The 19,295-nt window shown below is 43.1% G+C and overlaps 1 protein-coding gene across 1 annotated transcript in view; it reads left to right on the forward strand.

The window, feature by feature from the left end:
- TBCD (tubulin folding cofactor D) overlaps nucleotides 1-19,295 on the forward strand; it is a 115,002-nt gene that overhangs the window by 88,417 nt on the left and 7,290 nt on the right. Inside the window, exons 30-35 of the mRNA XM_014885041.2 lie at nucleotides 756-896; nucleotides 5,373-5,456; nucleotides 6,787-6,945; nucleotides 7,658-7,796; nucleotides 13,455-13,576; nucleotides 14,423-14,500. Of these exons, the coding sequence (XP_014740527.2) occupies nucleotides 756-896; nucleotides 5,373-5,456; nucleotides 6,787-6,945; nucleotides 7,658-7,796; nucleotides 13,455-13,576; nucleotides 14,423-14,500 (723 nt within the window). The remainder of the gene's footprint in view (nucleotides 1-755; nucleotides 897-5,372; nucleotides 5,457-6,786; nucleotides 6,946-7,657; nucleotides 7,797-13,454; nucleotides 13,577-14,422; nucleotides 14,501-19,295) is intronic.

Raw genomic sequence — 19,295 nt, forward strand, 5'->3', positions numbered from 1 at the left:
AATGTTTAAATCTCTCTGTAGAAGTTTTCTCCTGTTCATTCTGCTGGGAGCATGGGTCTTGAAATCAGTTACACTGTTACACACACACACATCTGGACTGCATATCCATGACTCAATTTAGTTTTGATTACCACACACCTGACTATGGACTGATGGTGCTGTCAGTTTTTTATCAGTTAACTGACTACCTAGACTATATTTTAATATTTGCCCCTCTCATGGGCTGCAATTTAATGAGCTTTACTGAGAAGGAAATATATGTTTTTTCCACAATCTTAAAAAAATTGAATTGATTTGAAGAAATTGTGCCTTTTATTTAAAGGAATATTTTCTATGTTGAATGTCACAGTGCAGTTAATAGTGTACATTAATATTTTATGCTCTTAAACTGTTAAACTGCTAAAAACACTGTGTCTTCAAGGTAAAGAAGTTTAATATCAGGTTCAATGCACATTGTGTTGGCCCTTTGCTCTTCTTCCTGACTTCACTTTAAGGAGAGTTCAGAGACTGACAGGTACTGAGGCATGTTCCTTTTTGTGCTATAGATATGAAAGCAACCTTCCCTGCTGAGATCTGAGCTTTGCCAATGTTCCCTTAAACCTAAACGCTGCTCAGAAATCCTCAGGTCAAATACAGCACAGAAATATTCCTCATTCCATCTGCAGCAGATGTTACAGGTGTTGGGAATTTTATTAAGCAGCAAACAAACCTTGATCCTAATTGCTTCCCATCCCTTCTTTTCCTGTTTTTTGCAGGGTTTGCCAGACAGTGGGTGTGAAGGGGGATGGATCCCAGCAGGAATATGTCTGCAGGGATAACGTTGATCAGATTTATGCCACGCTGCTCACCGGTGTCACCGACTACACCACTGACAGCCGGGGTGATGTTGGAGGATGGTAAGGAGGGGCTAAAATCCAGGGCCAGGTTTAAGGTCTAGGGAAAAACTGATGTGTTTTCAAAACCTCTTAGAAACAAGAGCTCCAAGCCTTTGGAGATTTGAGCCTAGGTAGGAATTAGGAATGCACAGCAGGAAGAGAAGTGTAAAGTGAAAGGTGGAGCTGACAAGTTTTGGTTGTCCCACCTCAAATTGGGAACATGGGGACTGATGTGTTCAAAACTGAAGTTAAGCCTTTTTCTGGTTCTGTGGGTGACATTAGTTCCTTTTAGTGCATACCAGGAATGTGTTCAGTTGCAAACCAGGGATTGGAAACATTACTTCTCTTTATTTGAAACAACACATTTGGTCCTGCCTGATCTCTCCTGCTGCACATTCCTGTTGTGGGGATCTTTTGCCAGGAGAGGGAGCAGCTGCATAACGTGTTGAGAGGGATAAAAACTCAGTTGTGCTGCAGCATCACCAAATCTTTTGTACATTTAGAGTTTCAATGATTTCAGATATGAGACTGCAAGAATCAGTCATAAGTCTATAGGAATATGACTGCTGATGTGAAATCTGTAGCATAGGTCGATGAATAAATTTAGTAAACTTAATAAGATTAATAAGATCTTAGTAATAATAAATATTAGCAGTCTTACTTTCATGGCATTCCTCAGTCTTCAAGGTCCCCCTAATATACAAAGAAGTTTCAGTGTGTAAGACTGCATTCCTCTGAATGCTCTGTAGTCCTTCAATAACAGTGATCTGCAAAGGCAATTTCAAAATTCATGACTCTAAAGGCTCATGTCCTGCTTTGGCTTTGTGTTTCATTTCCAAAGAAGCTCTAATTGGAGATGTGTCAGCACTTAGTGAAGTTCCTTCAGCTTTGAATGGGAGAGATCATGAAGAGTTCATGTTATTGATGCCATCCTGTAGAATTGCACAGCACAGAAATAGGGATCTTACAAACCAAACATACTCCTGTCAGGGTACTTTTCTGCATCTGTTTATGAGCAAAATATGCCCAGCCTGAAGTAGTACTTGTTAATAAAATGCATTAAATTATCCTAATTCAGGAACAAGTCTAGTATCTGCAGATTTAAAATATTTTGATGCTATGTAGAAGCCTCATAGCAGTAAAACTCATAGAGAAGCCATGAATCTGGAAATGAATGTGATAGAGTAATTTTAGTTGTCTTTTATTTGTTGGCAGTTGATTTTGAGTAAAATGCTGGTTTTGAAAGGCTGCTTAATTTTATTGTCTGAATCCATAAGTTTAATTTGAAAGTGTGCAGATACATGTTGCTTTTAGATATGAAGAATCAGCCTTGTTTAACCTGAGGGTTAAACTGGATACTGTTTATGTGCTATGGTAATGAAGTGGTAAAATACATGTATTTGACCTGTCTGGCAGCTGCATGAAGTATCTCAGGGTACAGAGATGTGTGTTCAGGATTTTAAATTAACAACCTACTGATAGTTCATATCTAGTATTTGGTTCTGCTTTTGTTACATTCCAGGCAGGAAGGAGCAAGTGCTTGAAAAGTACTGGAAAGAAATAATTCTGCTGGTTGAAAACATTTTGTTTTTTTCCCAGTTTATTGAAGAAGTTCTTGTCCCCCAGCACTGAGTCACATGGAATGTTAGAGTGGATTGTGTCAGTCACATCTGTGCAGAGTGTTTGTATGAAATCAATGCTTCAGACAGTCACTGCCCTCCTCCTTGAAGGTGTTTCAGCAGTGAAGAGGAAAGTGGCTGTGCCCATCCCTGGCCAAGCCCAGCATGGTGACATGTGCTGGCAACTTTTTGGTTAGGCTCAGATTTGTTCTGTCCTGTTTAGAGCTCTGTCCTACTCAGTCTTAACTTCAGGGTCATTATTTCATTTGGTAGCCCCAGGTTTGCTTTAAAACAAGAAAAAAAAGTTAAATGACAGTGCCATACTGCTTTCCAGGATTCCTCCTTAGGCTTGAATGGAGGCAGATGCTGTAAAGTACATTTGTAATTACCATTATGGGACGGGATATGCAGCACAGCCTGTAGCCACCTCTTGTCTTATGGAGGGAGAAAAGCTGTGATTGTGCTTTCTTTCCCATGTGCCCTGTGCTGGATTGTTCCTTGCCAGTGATCCTGGGCCAGGAGCAGTCAAACCACAGTCAGACCTTGCTGGTTGTGCTCTGCCAGTCGCTGGCAGTGTCAGATCTCACCAGTTCCAGCTTGGGCTGCAATAATTATAAATAACTTCTCTGTCTTTGCACGGGAAGGGAAGGGTCAGTTGTGCAGCACAAAGCAGAAGAAAGGTGCCTTGTGCCATGTTATCACTGGGCACTTCTGTAACTGCTGAGCCTTGTCCCTTTAGCACTTCACTGCAATGTTTACAAATGTGCTGGAAAAGTTCATGGCAGAAATAATCCAGACTGCTCTCAGCCTCAGCTGAGGTTTGTGTGCTTGGATTTCCCATTTTGTGTAGTGGTATCCAGCTTCTCAGCTGGTAAAATTGTTGTACAGCAGGGAAATAGTAACACAAGGCATGAAATCAGAGCTCAGGAGGTGTCTGACATTTCCTTAGAAGAGGAAACAAGGATGCAAACTAGTGAGGATCAGGAGCAGGTCATTGCAGCTTGCACAAGGAAGGAGCTTGGCTTTCCCTGCTGTCAGAGGAGCAGGAGGGAGGTGAATGTGTCTCCAACACAAGACAGGGCTGGGAGCAGCTGACAGAATGCAAGAGCAATAATACAGGTGGGGAGGCAGAGAAAAGGAGGAGATACTGAGTTTTGTGTTTTCAAAGCCAGGTGAGATACTGAAGATGAGGACCTGGCTAAGTGTAATTAGGTATTCAACTTAACTTCCACATCTGAGAGCTCCCACTGCAGTACCCCACAGCTATTGTTTATCCTTCATCTGTGTCTTTATTTCAAAACAAAACATAGTGGAACTTCCAAAGAAATCCTGAGGAAATTAAATTCCCAACATCCATTAAAATACAAATGTGCTTTAAGCGCCAGATTTTTTTTTTTTTTTAGCTTCTTTGGCCAATTCCAGCCAAAATTAAGTCAAGAAACATGTAAATCAGTGGGGGAAAGGGGATCCTTTCTCATGGCAAACTCTTGGCTGCTGAAGGCTTTTGTGGCCTCCCAAATATCAGTGCTTTTTCATTCTATTTCTTCTAAACCAGTGAAGAAGATGGAAAGATATGGAGAGAAATGCTGTTTCTCTGGAGAGACCTTGTGTTTTTGGTGTAATTTTTGTGTTTCTTTAATAGAGCCATGGGAAAGTTTCACCAACTTTACTCTGCATATGCAAACTTTACCTTTCTTTTGACAGATTGTTTGCTGGGACATGTCTGATCTGTCTACAGGTGTTAGACATAAATATCTAAGTCAGATATGATACAAAAAACTAGTAAAACATAACCTTGATGAAAGACTGCCAGACTTGTTTTAAGCTGCTTTGGAAAAAATGATGTAATTTACCTTTTCTACCATTATAACAAATATCCCGCCCAGTTTTAGATTGCACCTGCAACTATTTTCAAGTTGTTTTGGAAATCAGCAAGAGGAATATTTCTTTTCATAGAAGGCTGCTGGGCCTTTTCAAATATTTTTTTTTTCTTTTTTAAAAAATTATTGCAGAGAAAGGATGACATTAGTCTGAGTTACTAATGTAGGGAACATGCTGGGCCAGGTCTTGTGCAGGGTCGTGTAATCCACTGAGGTATTGCCCTTGTCTTAAGAAAGGAACCACTTCAAGAAACTCATGGATTGACAAGACATGGTTTGAAACAAGCATACTGATTATTTTTTAATGGAAATTACATTTTTAAAAAAATTCTTTTTAGACATTTTGAAGGGAGCAGACCATTATCTAGGTAAGACTCACTTCAAGCACAACTTAGTGTTACTACGGTCAAACTTTTCATGAAATTAATTATTGTTTAGTATAGAGATTTAAGCTACTCTGAGTCAAAACTTGTTTTTAATGTTGGAAATAGTAAGCTTGAAAATTTACAAGAATATGACAGTCTTAACAGTGTTCAATATTTGGCTGTCAAAATGTGAGTTGGCCTTTTCAGAAAATAATTTGAAGCAGACAGAACATTTAAGTTTAAATACATGTACTTGCACATGAAATGTTACTAATCATTATCAGTTTTAACCTTCTTAAAATAGAGAACAAGCCTGATGACATCTGGCTGGAATAAAAGCCAGGCTGGTGAGGCAGGGGTGGCTGCTGGACCCTCAGTGCAGTGTGAGCTTTGTTTCACAGAGTGGGGCTGGGGGGACACTCCTTGTCCTCCCAAAACATGGGAGCTGCTCTCAGAGGTCATTGCTTTTGTTACTGAATTTTTGCTGGTGTCTTCACCTAACTGATGTATTTATTGAAATAAGTGCTGCTTATTTCAATATTATTTGTTTTATTAAGTGTTATCAATACTACTTTTAATAATACTTGATGAAGCATTAAGGTGAGCTCCTGTGGTGTGTCTGTGTCTCCACAGGGTGCGTGAAGCTGCCATGACCAGCCTGATGGAAGTGACACTGCTGCTGGTGCAGAACGAGGCAGAGCTGATAAATGCCAACATGTGAGAAATGTTCCTGTGTCTTAGCTCTTAGAGCTGCACCCAGGCCCTGCAGGAATGCAGAGCTTGGGCACTCTGGGCTCACTCCTTGATTGGGTGGGACAGAACTTTGACAGAAGTGCATCAAGCCCACACAGATGTGGAGGATGTTGCATCTGGTTTTCAGAGGGAAAACCTTCTAGAGAGAACCTGGGTGGCAATTCCACCTTGGAACTGCAGCACAGCTGTGGGATTTGGGCTCAACTGCCACCTCTGTGCTGCTTCCCAATAGTGTTCACTGAAAGCAAACCTGCCTGCTTATCCAGAGTGTCACATCATTAATTTGGAATGTGAACAAATGTGAGCATAAGTTTGGATTCATTTCTTTGCAGACTTATTAGTAAGAAATAAAGAAAAAATAATTTACACTGAACTCCTGATCTTTAATTTGATGATATGGTACTCATAATACTAAAAGAATTAGTAAGTACCATTTTTAAAACATAGCTTGAGCTGAAGCAAAACTTTCCTGATAGTGGTATTGGATTTTAGACAGAGTGGGCCAATGGTTAGGTGAACATATACATGGTTTGGGTTTAAATTAAAAAACTCTCAAATGTTGGAGGGCACCTAGAAGGAAAGTAGTGGATTCTCTAAGAGTACACTGCTCACTAGTGCCCATTTTCAGGGGCTTCCTCCTGTTCATCTGTTTATACACAGATTGTCCACATGGAACTGAGAAAAGCATTCCTGCCAGCTGGAATCCATTTTCTAAATATTCTGGGCCTTGGTGTAACTGAAGGAATTTTAGCTGGTTTACTGTCATTAGTGGCCCTTTCTGAAGGGGTAAAGGGCCTTGTGGGACACAGTATTGTAGCTGAAAGTTTAGTTGTGAACATAAACAAAATCGGATATTGTTAAAAATGAACCAGAAGTGCTTTACTTGGGATATATGAGACGTAGGAGAGACCTTGTCCTCTGCTACATGTGCAGTTCTCTACTTCAGAATGTGCTTTTCTCAAAATTGTGCTCTATTTCCAACTGAAATGCAGCAGTTCAGCCAAGCCATAAAGCACTTTATCTTTTTGGATGAAAGGTGGGGCAATATGTGTAAAAGGTGGATAAAATACTCTGTAACATTAATGTCATGCTGGTTTTTGATTGATTGATCTGTGGAAGATAAAGCCTCAAGATTGTGTCACCATATGGATGTCTTAAATCACTTGTATGTTCATTTTGAAGAGTTAATCCAGATTAGTTTCCTAGCAGGATCATTCTTATTCATTTAATTGAAACAATCTAAATACACATTCTACTGCTTAAATTTTCTGATTAATTGTTTTCTTCTTCATAGCTGCAAGCAGATTATGTGCTGGCTGGCTCAACAGTCAGCTGAAAAAATAGATAAATTCCGAGCTCATGCAGGATCTGTGTTCCTTACTCTTTTGCACTTTGACCATCCTCCAATTCCACACATCCCTCATCGAGAAGAGCTAGAGAGGATATTTCCAAGGTAAGGTATTGAAATATATCCTAAACCAATGAAAGTAAAAGATAAATGCACACAGTTCCACCTAAACCAAGCAACCTGATGTAATTTTTGTGCCAGATATATGTGTGGAGGAATATTTGGAGGTGTTTATCCTATGAATATGCACGAACATATTTTTTTCCACAAATGACAAATATAGATCACAATGATAGTTTTTAATGAATTGTATTGTTTTAACCAAGCTCTAGTTGCAGTAGTTTTCCAAGATGGACTTTTTAGTTAAAGCAAGAGTGAGAGCAGCTCATTCCTGAGTGGTGATTATGATACCTGATGGGAGTGAGGAGCATCCAGCTCTGTGTTTGGGGGAGCCTCAGCCTGCTGTGACTCCGTGTGCTCTGTCTGTGAGGCTGCTGTCATCAGCATCCTCAGTGCTGGCAGGCTGTGTTGGCCTCTCCTGGGCTCGGTCTGTCCTTGGGTCAGCTGTTGAATAACACAGAATGAAACTGCAGAAAGAAACTTGTTTTCTGAATGGAGGTAAAAGTGCATGGGGAAAGGAAGCTGCAGTTCAATCTTGCCTGGATCAGAACAAGGATTTGAAGATTCCTTCACTTTACTGGCATTGGCTGAAACTGTGATTTGTATTTTCCCCATATGCTCAAAGAGCAGTGTTTGATTTGATATTTAGGCGATTCAGAGCACCCACACGAGGTGATTCCTTCCCTTCCCGTTTCAGGTCGGAGAAGGAGGTGCTGAACTGGAACGCGGCGTCGGAGGCGTTTCCCAGGATCACGCAGCTGCTGGGGCTCTCAGCCTACCGGTACCACGTGCTGCTGGGGCTCTCCGTGTCCGTGGGGGGACTCACAGAGACCACGGTGAGATGGGAGCCCCGTGCTGCTGTCCAGCCTGCTGGGCTTCTTGCATTTCCTGAGTGTCGTTGTCTTGACTTGCTGAGTGTGCAGGGAACAAGGAGTGAGGGCTTTGTTTCTCCTCTCCTGGCCTGGCAGCACCTGAGAGTTCCAGCCCCACAAATCCCTGCCCTGTGCTGACTCTCCCAGCTGGGATCAGGAGCAGAGCCCTCAGCTCAGTGCCGGGGGATTGCTCTTGTCCAATGAGCTGAAAGCCAGTTCATCTGTCACCTGATGCAAGGTGTTAACTGTTGTCAGTAGGTGTTAACAGTATGCACAGGTTTCTTTTTTAAATTATTTTTGATACATTTTCTGCTAAAATACCAGTGAGATGTCAGAAGTTCCATTACAAAGAAGCATCATTCAAATGTCTGTCAGTCCTCTGAGCTTTGCAATCCTTATTTCATTCTTCTGGCATGAACAATCTCTTTATCACTGGCTTTACCAGTCTGCTATGCTGCCAGATTTTTTCCTACTTTCATACGATTTTAGTGTCCTTACATTACAACTTGCTTTGGTAGTTTCAGAATTCTTTGTTTCCAGATACCTGGTTTATAACATTTTTTTATTTGTTGTAGCCAAAGATGTAAAATATAAGAAAACAATTTTGGGGATAAGGACATGGTTCAGTATGACACCACAGAGAAATATCAGACCAGTAACAGAATATTTTGGATTGTCAGTTAAGTCTTTAAATCCCAGTGGTCCTGTAACATGAGGAGGAGGAGGCTGTGAGTCAGCACCCCAACAGTGGTTAAGAGTGTTTCTAATTAAGATTTCCATCTCAAATTAAGAAAACTGGTAGGAAAGTGAAAAGTGCTGGGAAGCAGAGTTTTTGTGTAGGGGGAGCAGCTCCTGCTGGGTCACAGAAAGGAGGAGCTGAAATCACCTGGAGCTTGTCTGCCATGGCTTCCCCTTGTCAGTCACAGCTTGCCCGGGTGATGTTGCTGTGCCTGGTGCTGTGGGTTCTGCTCTTGGGGTCCAGGGATGTCTGTGAGCCTTTGGGTCTGGTGGAGCAGAGTATTTGGTGTCTGTGCAGTCTCTTGTATTTAAACCGATTCTGAGCGTTTTAATGTTTCTAAAATGGCAACTAATTATATGGCAACATTTATTTTAAAGCTTTGAAAACATGTGTGTGTTGGTTTGTGACAGTAATTATCAGATAGACAATGTAACTCTTAACAGATTTCTTTAATAGCAAACATGCACACGAAATTCAGCTTTCAGTCAAACACAGTTAATTATAGGAGGCTCCACCAAAACCAAAGTTATTTGTCTAAGTATAAAAAGGAGGAAGGTTTTGGAGAAGCAGACATTCTGGCTGCTAGCTGGGGTCAGAGGAAAATTCTAATTCGATATTTTAACTTTTTTTTTTTTAAAGTCCTGGTTGCATTTAGTTATGAAAAGTTGGAACAGTTCAGTTACATGCAGCTCCCTTCCCTTGTCACCATCTGCCAGTGTGTTAAGGGAAACCTTCTGCAGTGTTTTCAAACTGTGATTGTGAAATGTTAACTTTTCTGTGACCCTCCAGTTTTCTTTAACACTGAAGGCTTGTTCTGGCTAAAATACTCTCCAGGGCTTTAGAAAGAAGATGACCTAATTCTCTCTTGAGTCAGCTAGAAAGGCAGGGGAGGGCACTTACACTTGGGAGTGTATGTGTGTGGTGAATTACTTTTAATATCTAAAATGTGATATAGAAATTAGAATTGATGTGTTTTACAATGGCTGGTATTCAAACTATTCTGTCAAAGGCTGTAGCATTCTTTGCTCAATATGCAGAGTCTGATTTAAAACATTAATAGAAAATTTTAAGAACAATTCTATTAAATCCATATGAAAGAAGCAGCTTTTTAAAATCTTGCATGGAAGGAAAAGGATTATTGGAATATGTGTTCTTGCAGTAATGTGTGTGTTCTTGTGACTGTCTTTCCTCTCTCACTTCAAAAATATCTGTGCACATACACACATGGACATGGAAGTTAGAAAGAAGATTCTTGTATATACTGCCAGATAATCTGAGTTCAAATGTCAGTTTGTCTTTTAGTCATCTCAGGGAATTAAGAGGAGAAAGGCTCTGTTGTAACTCCGTGGTCAGTGGCAGTTTGGCTGCAGCTAAAATTGCTCTGCAGTATATTTAGCAAGAGTAGTTCTTTGTTTGGCTTTTAAAAGAGATTTTCTGGAATGAGCCGTGTGGGGTCTCTGAAGTGTTTTGGTGGCAGTGGGGCTGCTGCAAGAATTGTAGCTCAAGCATTGGAAGTAATCTGGAAAAACAGAAGATGTCATTCCCTGTGGGATTTGGCACTCTGCTCCATCACCATGGTTCAAAGGGCACTTTCTCTGTGTAAAAGAATCTTCTAATTATACATCTGGCCCACAGTGATGCATATTTCTTATGGCTGCATAAAACCCCTCAGTCTGTGCAGATCAGATGTACAATGCTGGTCTTTTTCCAGTGCACAAACCCTGCAGTTGCAGGGGTCAGGATATAATTTTGATATAATTTCATTATTGTTGAACTACATTACATTCAAAATTTTATTGAAGCACAGAATGTCCCGTGATTCCCCTTCCCCCCTAAAGAGTGAAAGTTGCACTATAAAATGGTATAGAAATTGTAAGTAAAGCCTTTAAAAAAAAAAAAAGGAACAACATATAATGAACTCTTAAGGTTCCTGCCAGGCAGTACCAGAGCTGTGTTACTGTGTTAGATCTCACAAACAAAAATATTGGGATGTTAGCAGATGATATTCTAAAACATCTGATTACTGGGACAAATTGTATGTAAATCAGTGCATATTTGGTGGAAGTAACAGGCCCAAAATCCTCTCTTCTTGGTTGAGAGTTCTTGAGCAAAATACACTTGAGAATAATTCCAGGCATTATTTTCTTACAGAAAAAAAATAGTATGAATGATGATATTCCTACTTCATGTAAGGTATCACTGCTGCAAAGTACAAACCAGCCTGAGGATGTGGATCAGATGTCTTAATCACTGATGGGTAGCTGAGATTTTGGATGAAGCAGATGCTCTGTTACAGACTGGAAGCCAAAGCTAATTCTTTTTGACCATATCAGTCCCACCTGTTGCCTCCAAGCTGGTTTTAGAAGTGCTGTTGCTCTGTTTTGCAAAGCTGACGGGGTGCACTTTCATGAAGGTTTGTGTAGAAACCACAGCAGGCACCTGCCCAGAGCTGCAAGTGCCTCTCTGCTTGCTGGAGCTGCACTTCTCATTCTTGTGCCCTGGTGCACGAGGTGAAATCTCGAGGGTTTGAATTGTGTCCCCAGGTGCCTGGTGCCTCTGGGCACTGTTCTCTGCATCGAGCAGCTCCTGCTGCAGGATCTGCTCTTGGCTTCAGTGTTGGGCCAGTCACGCCTTGGCAAACCCAGGTTTTGCTGTTACATAAGAACAAACTCATTCTCAGGCCTCCTCTTAAATTTGTATCCAAACTTGTCCCAGTTCCAGCCCATTAACCTCCTAATTTCCTTTCCCAGTCTTTGTGGAACCCCTGGGAAAGGTGAATGTCACACGTTTGATGTAGGGTGGATTTGTGTTCTGCATCGATCAGGAAGACATTTGGAAATATTCTTCTCTGCAAATACTCAGGAGAAGTAAAGATTACAGCTCAGATACTGAGGCTGGGACAAAAGGAGTTCACCTGAGGAGAAAATTAGGATTTAACCTGTTCATGTCATGTTGTTATGCTGGAGTTTCTGCCAGTATTGGGAAAATGCCCCATTTTTCAATCTCCCAAGAAGTTACATGATGGATTACCCACACCTGTACTTTTCTATTGTTTAATTGCTTGTGCTGTGCTCATTCTCCAGTGTTTCTGATCTCCTGCTGCTCTGCCTTGGTTTGGTACAGCTCTGGAGCAGCCCACCTGGAGCTGTGCTTGTTGCCTTTTACTTTCATACCCTTTTTGCCTTTTCAAGGCATTTGGATCTGCAGAGAAAGCACTGAGTCATTCAGCTTCCTTCCAAAAAAAAGTGGTGTGAGATCTCTGAGGTAGTTTAAGAGACAAAAGAAATAGGAGAGAAAATGACACCACCTAAGATATTTTTTCTGAGATGGGATTTCTTCTGCTTGTTGATGTCTGCTCTTGGAAGATAAAATATTTCTTCTTTATTTATAGCAGTCTTAAATGCACAGAGTGTTTTAAAGGGTAGTATATAATAATTAGGCAGGTTTTGAATTTTCAGGAAATCTCTCTTACAGTTGTATATCGTGTGGAGAGCTTTCAGTGTCAGGACCCAGTTCATACTGGGCACACTGGGACACACACCAGTGTTTTTGGAGTATGAAAGAACCACCCTGGGTTCAGTTCAGTGTAGCTGCCTTGTACAGATGTTACTGAGATTTGGCTGTCATTCTGAAACTCAGAATAACTGAATAATTTCTCCAAATTGTTTGACCTTTTTCAAGAAATATTTCTGCTCCTGAGCTGCCCAGGATGTTTCAGTACAGAACAAAGTGTTAAGGTTGCAGACTGTGCTGTTTGCAGGCCAAAGCTTTGGGAAAATAGCTCAGAGTTTTGAGCCAAGGATAAAATGTTTCTTGTTCTTGGGTACTGATGCACCCATAAATGTTACTGATACTTGGTAGATAAAATGTTTAAATGGAGATTCCTCTCATTTGCTTTTGGGAAGGCACTTGTGATGTTTGTCATTCTCATCCAATATTTTATTTTCTCTCCTTGATAAAGTGGTCAGGCCTCTGGGGAGAAGGGGATTCCCACAGAGGCTGTGCCTGCTCCCATCCCACAGCAGGTCCAGGAGGGAGCAGCTGGCCTGGCAGGCTCCTGGAGATCGTGGAATCAGGGAGTGGTTTGAGCTGGAAGGGACCTTAAAACTCATCCCATTCCACTCCCTGCCATGGGCAGGGACATCTTCCACTGTCCCAGGGTGCTCCAAGCCCCATCCAGCCTGGCCTGGGACATTCCAGGGATCCAGGGGCAGCCACAGCTGCTCTGGGCACCCTGTGCCAGGGCCTGCCCACCCTCCCAGGGAACAATTCCTGCCCAGTATCCCATCTAAATGTGAGGAGCTGTTGAGTGATGCTGCAGCCCGTGATGGATGGCCCATGGCCAGTGTGAGCCCATGGACTGTGTCCAGCTGAGCCTGGAGCAGCAGCACTGACCCCTCCTCTGCCATCTTTGCCAGCTAAGCTGGCTGATGAGCTTAATGCAGTGAAACCAACAGTCAGTATTTCTTTATGACTTGTGTGTCATTTTTAACCTGATTTTGCTGGTGGTTTGTGTGGCCCAAGAGCTTGTCTGCATGGTTCAGTTCCATCAGCTGTTTAATAAATGCTACTTGGTGAGGTCCTGGTGTGCTCCTTCACCTCCTGTCATAACAGAATTATTATCTCAAGTGAAGCAGCATAATCACAGTGGTTTGAGGATGTTTCATTTTCAGAGAAAGAAAACAATGAGCCTTTAATGTGGTCTTTTGTCCTGCAGTGGCAAACTTAAAAAGATAAAAGCTCCCAGCTTTCCTTGGCAATGGGTTAGTGCAGGTGAAATGGGCATGGTGCTGTTGGGTGTTGTTCCTGATTTGTGCTGGAGGAATGTTCCCAGAGCAGCTGTGCTCTTCCCTGTCCTTCACTGGAGGTTCCTTCTGTTGCAGCTCAGATACTCTGCCCAGAGCCTGTTTGACTACATGAAGAAAATCCAGAGTGACCCCAGTGCTTTGGAGAGTTTCTGTGAGACACTGCTGAAGGTCTTTGAGGACAACCTGCGCAATGACCGGTAATGGCTTCATTGCCTTTTCCCTTTCACAGCTTTTGGTCAGCTGTGGCACACCCAGTGGATGCCCAAGGCACCTGCATTTGCTTTAATAGAGCTGTTTGGTACAGCAGGACCTGTGATAAAATACATAACCAAGAAGTGATGGCAAAATATTTTGTGTATTGAAGTTTTTAACTCGTAGAATGGTTTGGATTGCAGGGGACTCAAAGCTCATCCCATTCCAGTCCCCTGACGTGGGCAGGGACACCTTCCACTATCCCAGGTTACTCCAAGCCCCATCCAAGCTGGCCTTGGGCACTTCCAGGGATGGAGCAGCCACAGCTTCTCTGAGCACCTGTGCCAGGGCCTCCCCACCCTCACAGGGAAGGATTTTTTCCCAATATCCCATCTAAACCTACTCTTTTTCAGTTTGAAGCCATTCTCCCTGGTTCTGTCACTATTGTATTTTTATTTTGTTTCTTGTCTCAGGTGTTGAAAACGTGGCCATGGTTATTCCAACTGACATGTGTTGGTTCATTTGGTGCTGTAACTTCTGATACAGTCAGTGGAATACAGTGTTTATAGTCTAGAAAACAGATTAATATTTCCTAATACTGTCAACTGTGCTTTTGGGACCCTGCAAATGTAAAGCAAGTGTGTTGGTAATTAGGTTTTTTCCTTTTGGCTGGGAGAAAATGTCCCTGTTCAGCCAACACACACAAGGTACTGAGCAAAGCTCCTCTGTGTAAACCAGAGTTGTAATTAACCTATGTGTAGGAAGTTCCTTTCTTTGCTTCTCATTTAAAACAGTATATATCTATATGCCAAGAAGTGTATTTACCTTGTTGAATCATTTTCTTTCCTCAGGGTGTCTGTGCCTCTCCTGACAATGCTGGACCAGATGCTGGCAAATGGCTGTTTTGATATGTTCACTGAGCAAGAGAAGTAAGTTGCTGGAAGTCCCTTTGGTTTATTTGCCACTGTACAACAGGGCTCTTCAGTCCTGCCCTGGCTGCTGCTGGGTGTTGCTCTGGGGGGACACAGGGCTCCAAGTGTGAGTCTGTCTGTACTGCAGTGCTTTAACTTCCCTCAAGTGGGACAAGCAGCCTTGGAAGGCTCTTGTTAAAATCCTTGACTCTGGTGTCTGTGTAGAAGTTTGTTACTTGTTCATTGTTTGACAGCCAGGACATTAATCAAATGCAATTTGCATACTTCACCTGGCATTCTTGGCCCAATATCAGATCTGTTCTTTCATTTTCCAGCTTCCTAAACCCTGCTGGTTGGAGCCCATTCCTTGCTGTGCTGGCAGCCTTGAGCACTGGCAGTGTCCCTGTTGGTGCTGCAGAACCCTCTGTGCCTCCAAGCTATGGCTCCCCTAGTCCCACTGCTTTGGCCAGTGTGAATATCTCCAAAGATGTTAATTAAGATTCTAATAAGAATGATAAAAAAGGCATGTCCCAGCTCTTCCTTTCTGAGCTTGGTCTTGTGGAAAGTGTTCAGCTTAAGAATGGATAAATGTGAGTGACATATTCCAATGTGAAATCATATGGTTCTGCAGATGTTTCAGAAAAGAATTACTTTAATTTCAGTAATATTAAAATCTATTCCACAAGCTCTTCCAGGCAGCGTCTTGGCACATCTGCAAATATTCACAGAATTGTGCAACGTGGATCCTGCAAGCACAGATACTATATCAGGAACTTGTTGATTCAAGAATTGCTCACAGCAGATAGATTGAAAAGCCTTAATCATTCTGAAAGTTTTCATTGAGCCCACTCTTGTCCTGAAGTGTGGTTTTAGATAATATTTCTTAAATTGCATTTAGCAGTCCTTGTTTGAATGGGAATTTAAAGAGAGTCAAAGACAGATGGGGTGAATATTACTTGTTCAGTTTGGTAATCATGCCAGTGATCTGGGGCTTCCACACAGGTTCCAGTCATCCCTGCTGGGGAGGGTGAGAGATTATGGGTGGAAATTCCAGTCAAAGTCTTGTCTCCCAGGGCACTGAACAGAAACCAAGTGGTAGCAGCAATGCCTTTGCTGTGTGAGTGACTCAGACTCAACCCTGTGGTGCCATTGTGATGCTTTGTGTAAAAGACCTGAAATAAAATCCAGGGCTATTATGGGGGAAAAGATTTTGAAGCTGTTCCAGATGTATTTGATGATGAAAGCAAAAAAAGGAAAATCAATAATGAAGCAGCCAAGTGGATCATGCTCATGTCAAGGGAGTGAGATGCTGGCCTGGAGTGCAGAACTTTTTACCATCCAGAGCCCAGGAAGGACAGAGCAGTGGGGAGGTGGCAGGCAGTTAAAAGATGGAGAGTTTTGTTCCTGCATGTGTCAGGTTTGGGAATGTGGATTCCTCCTGGTGCAGGACTGACCAGGGGGGAGTTACTGTGGGCACTTCACAGGGTGCAAGGTGAATACCCAGGGCTCTGCCATGCTCTGTGTGGGGATCAGCACGTGATGGGTGAGCCCAAAATTCCATTTCATGCAATGTTTGTGTTTTGTTACTCTGGTAATTCCTTTGGGTGTAGTTAGGGATGGATCCACTGATCCTGGCTCCAAGGCCTGCCTGCCCCTGCTATTGGATGGCACCTGCTCCTTTTTGAACAGAAAAGGCTGGCCTTGGATCTGGGCTCTGGAATGGAACCATTTACTCCCTTTCCAGAGCAACCTCCATGAAAATGTGTAAGAACATCAGAGGGTGGGTGAGAAGATGGAGGCACTGCTTGGTGACATGGGAAGGCCACATGTGCCTGCAGTGTCAGGTGACTTTATGCAGAGTGTGCCTGAAATACAAGCTGAGATACATGAGATACATACTTGTATTTTTCCTTGGGATGTTCAACTCCTGTTTCATTTCCTTTCCTCATTATTTTTTTACCATGTCGGGCTGAATGGAGCTTTAGCAAGGGAATTGGCCTGTAGGATATCTGGCATCAGGATTGTACCTAAACCAGTCACCAAATAGGCAATTGTTGCATTGTCAAAAAGTGCTTCCAAATGCATTCTGGAGTTTGAAATGGAAACTGTGCTCTCCCACACATTTGTTTTCTAATAAAACATCCTCAGTCCAGAATGGGTAATATCCAACAGTGCTTAATTTAACCAGGATTAGGAGAGGATCAGTTTGACCCTTGTGGCTGCTCCAGTTAAAACCATTTGCCACAGGGTGTCACTCCTGCCCTGCACAGGTGGAACCCACCAGGCATTTTCCTGCCTTTTCACATCCTACAGCTTGTACAGTTTATATAAAGCTCGTACAGAATATAAAGCTCAACATTTCTGGTGTGGTTCTGCAGCTGAATCTCAGTGTTCAGGAAGCTCTGTGTGGTTGGTGTGTGATCTCTGTGCAAAAGGACAAGTGAGCCCTGGCTGTTCCTGCTGCACTGTCGTGGTTTGGATGCTCAGGGAAGGTGGATTTACCCTGTGTGGAGCTGGCCAGCAGGGATGGGGAGTGTGGGGTAAATACCTGTCCTGTGGGGTTGGAAATGAATCAGCTTTAGTGTCACCAGGATCATTAAAAGGCTTTCAGAACTGGCTCCTCTGTTATGCTTAGCTTAGGGAAAAGAACAGCTGTTAGGCATATTCCAGGCTGTTATTTCCTACCTGTCCTAAGGTGACATAAACCTGCTTGTCCAGCATGAGAGGTTCCCCCTCCCTCGTGCTGACAGGAGTGGGTTTGTATCACTGCATGATGAATGGCACTGCAGAACTGCTCTGGGTTTAAAGTGCCCTTCTCCCACTCAGCTTGAGGGGTTTCCTCAGTGTCCCAAGTTGTGCCAAACCAGGAAAGGAAGGGAGGGAAGTGGTTTTCTCCTGGCAGCAGGGCAGGTGGGTGCTAGGCTGGAATGTTGGTGGTGCTGCAGCATCACTGACCTGCTGCTCCCCCCACACAGGGCAGCAGAGCCCTCAGCTGTGTGTCACACAGCCCAAAGCCTCCTGATTCCATCCCAGAGCAGAGTTTGTGGAGCTGCTCCTGTGGCAGTGCAGGGGTGTTTGTGCCTGAGGACTGCTGGAGGCAGCAGGCACAGCTCAGAGCAGGGCTCTCAGAAATGCAGCAGCACAGACTGGGCTGCTGTGAGCTCACCAGTGGCTGCTCCTCCAGCACTGAGGTACCTGGCAGCTCCCTGCTGCTGGTGGGACCCTTAAGGACAGGCAGGACAAAGGAGGGTGAGCCCAGGCCACTGGCAAAGCTGGCATTGCAGTGTCCCTGGTCACAGCTCCTGTGGCTGCTCCAGCAGGTGAGGGATCCCCAGCACTGCTGGGGCTGCCCAGAGCCCTGGGGGCTGCTGGCTCCTGACAAGTGTGGTCAGATGGGTCCAGTCCTCAGTGCCAGCTAAACAGAACAGCCTGGGAGTGACAGTTCAGGATCTAGTGCTCTCTGGGGCACTAAGTGACATTTCTCCCTCTGATGTGTGTAGTTTACACATTCAACAGAAGCACCCATGTATTCTCTTTGTTTTTTTCTGGTGATCTTGCAGTGCTTTAGGAAAGTCTGTGTCCCCATTGATCTCCAGCTGATAATTTCCATGTATCCATGCTCCTGTGGATTTTTTTTAAGCAATTTCACTGCTCTTGCATAAACAGCAGTGCAGCAGAGAGCTGGCAGGGACTGGTGGCAGCTCCACCTTGGCACTGCTGAGACCCAGCTCAGCTGGGCAGGGACACCAGCACCTCTGGCATTGCCCAGTTCACAGAATGCAAAGAGAACTTCAGACTCGTCCCTTTTCCCCAGTGCTGATGCTGTTCCTGCTGGCACAGTGCCCACACAGGAGAAGGAATTTTCTCAATTTCCTTTACAGAGGCCAAGCTATTTGAGTCATTTGAGATCACACATAGGTTAGCTTTGGTTATTGCAAATGTAGAATTGGCAACCAACAGAAAGGAAAGTGCATCTGTTTTAAACACAAAATGCTGCTCATGAGGTTCCATGTTTTAGATTTATTCCAGATGCTCTCGTTCCAATTGGTCTCTTTGTTGCTCCCCTTCTCAGTGATGTCCCTGTTGTTCAACCAGTTTAAATCTCACCTAATTCACTGTATGGCCTGGCCTGTGCTGAGAGCCAGGCATGCACTGCAGGGATTGTAATTAGCTCTCTACACAAGGTCTTGGTAATTGGGGTGGGAGGAGGAGAAATTCCACCAAGGTAAGACAAAACATACCTGAGCATTCAGAGAGCTCTTCCCTCACCCACCCCGACAAATCCCTGCCTGTAGACACACACAGACTCATTCATGCAGATGTCTGTTCTCACCATGTGTAGAATTCTTTACTTCAGTTTACCGTGGTTGGTTGCTCAGATTTTTTAAACGGGTCACTATTTGCCAGTACGTGCCAGGATTTTGTTACAAATTTTTAAAAAGTCATTAAAAACCACTAACTCTTGTCTGGAAAACTCTACAGAACAAGGCACATTACCTTAACAAAACATCTTGGCACTCCTATAAACATCTTATTTTAAATGTTCTGCCCTTCAACAGATGACAGTACCCAGCTTTCTTCAGTAGTTTTTAGCTACAGCTTTGAATTGTGGTAGCAGAAAATGAATGTTACTATTTTTGCTTTCTGCTTTTCATACACAATGCAGTGAGGTTTCCAAAATACACAGCCTAGAAGTTATTGTGCTCACTAGACAAATATGAAATAGTTTCTTTTGCATCTATGGCACTTCAGCCTTGAGTGTGGCAAGTAAAAGATTAAATAATTTGAACTGAAATAAAAGCATTAGTCCCTC

Source organism: Sturnus vulgaris, chromosome 20 (genome assembly GCF_052056855.1).
Source record: "Sturnus vulgaris isolate bStuVul1 chromosome 20, bStuVul1.hap1, whole genome shotgun sequence".
NCBI lineage: Eukaryota > Metazoa > Chordata > Aves > Passeriformes > Sturnidae > Sturnus > Sturnus vulgaris.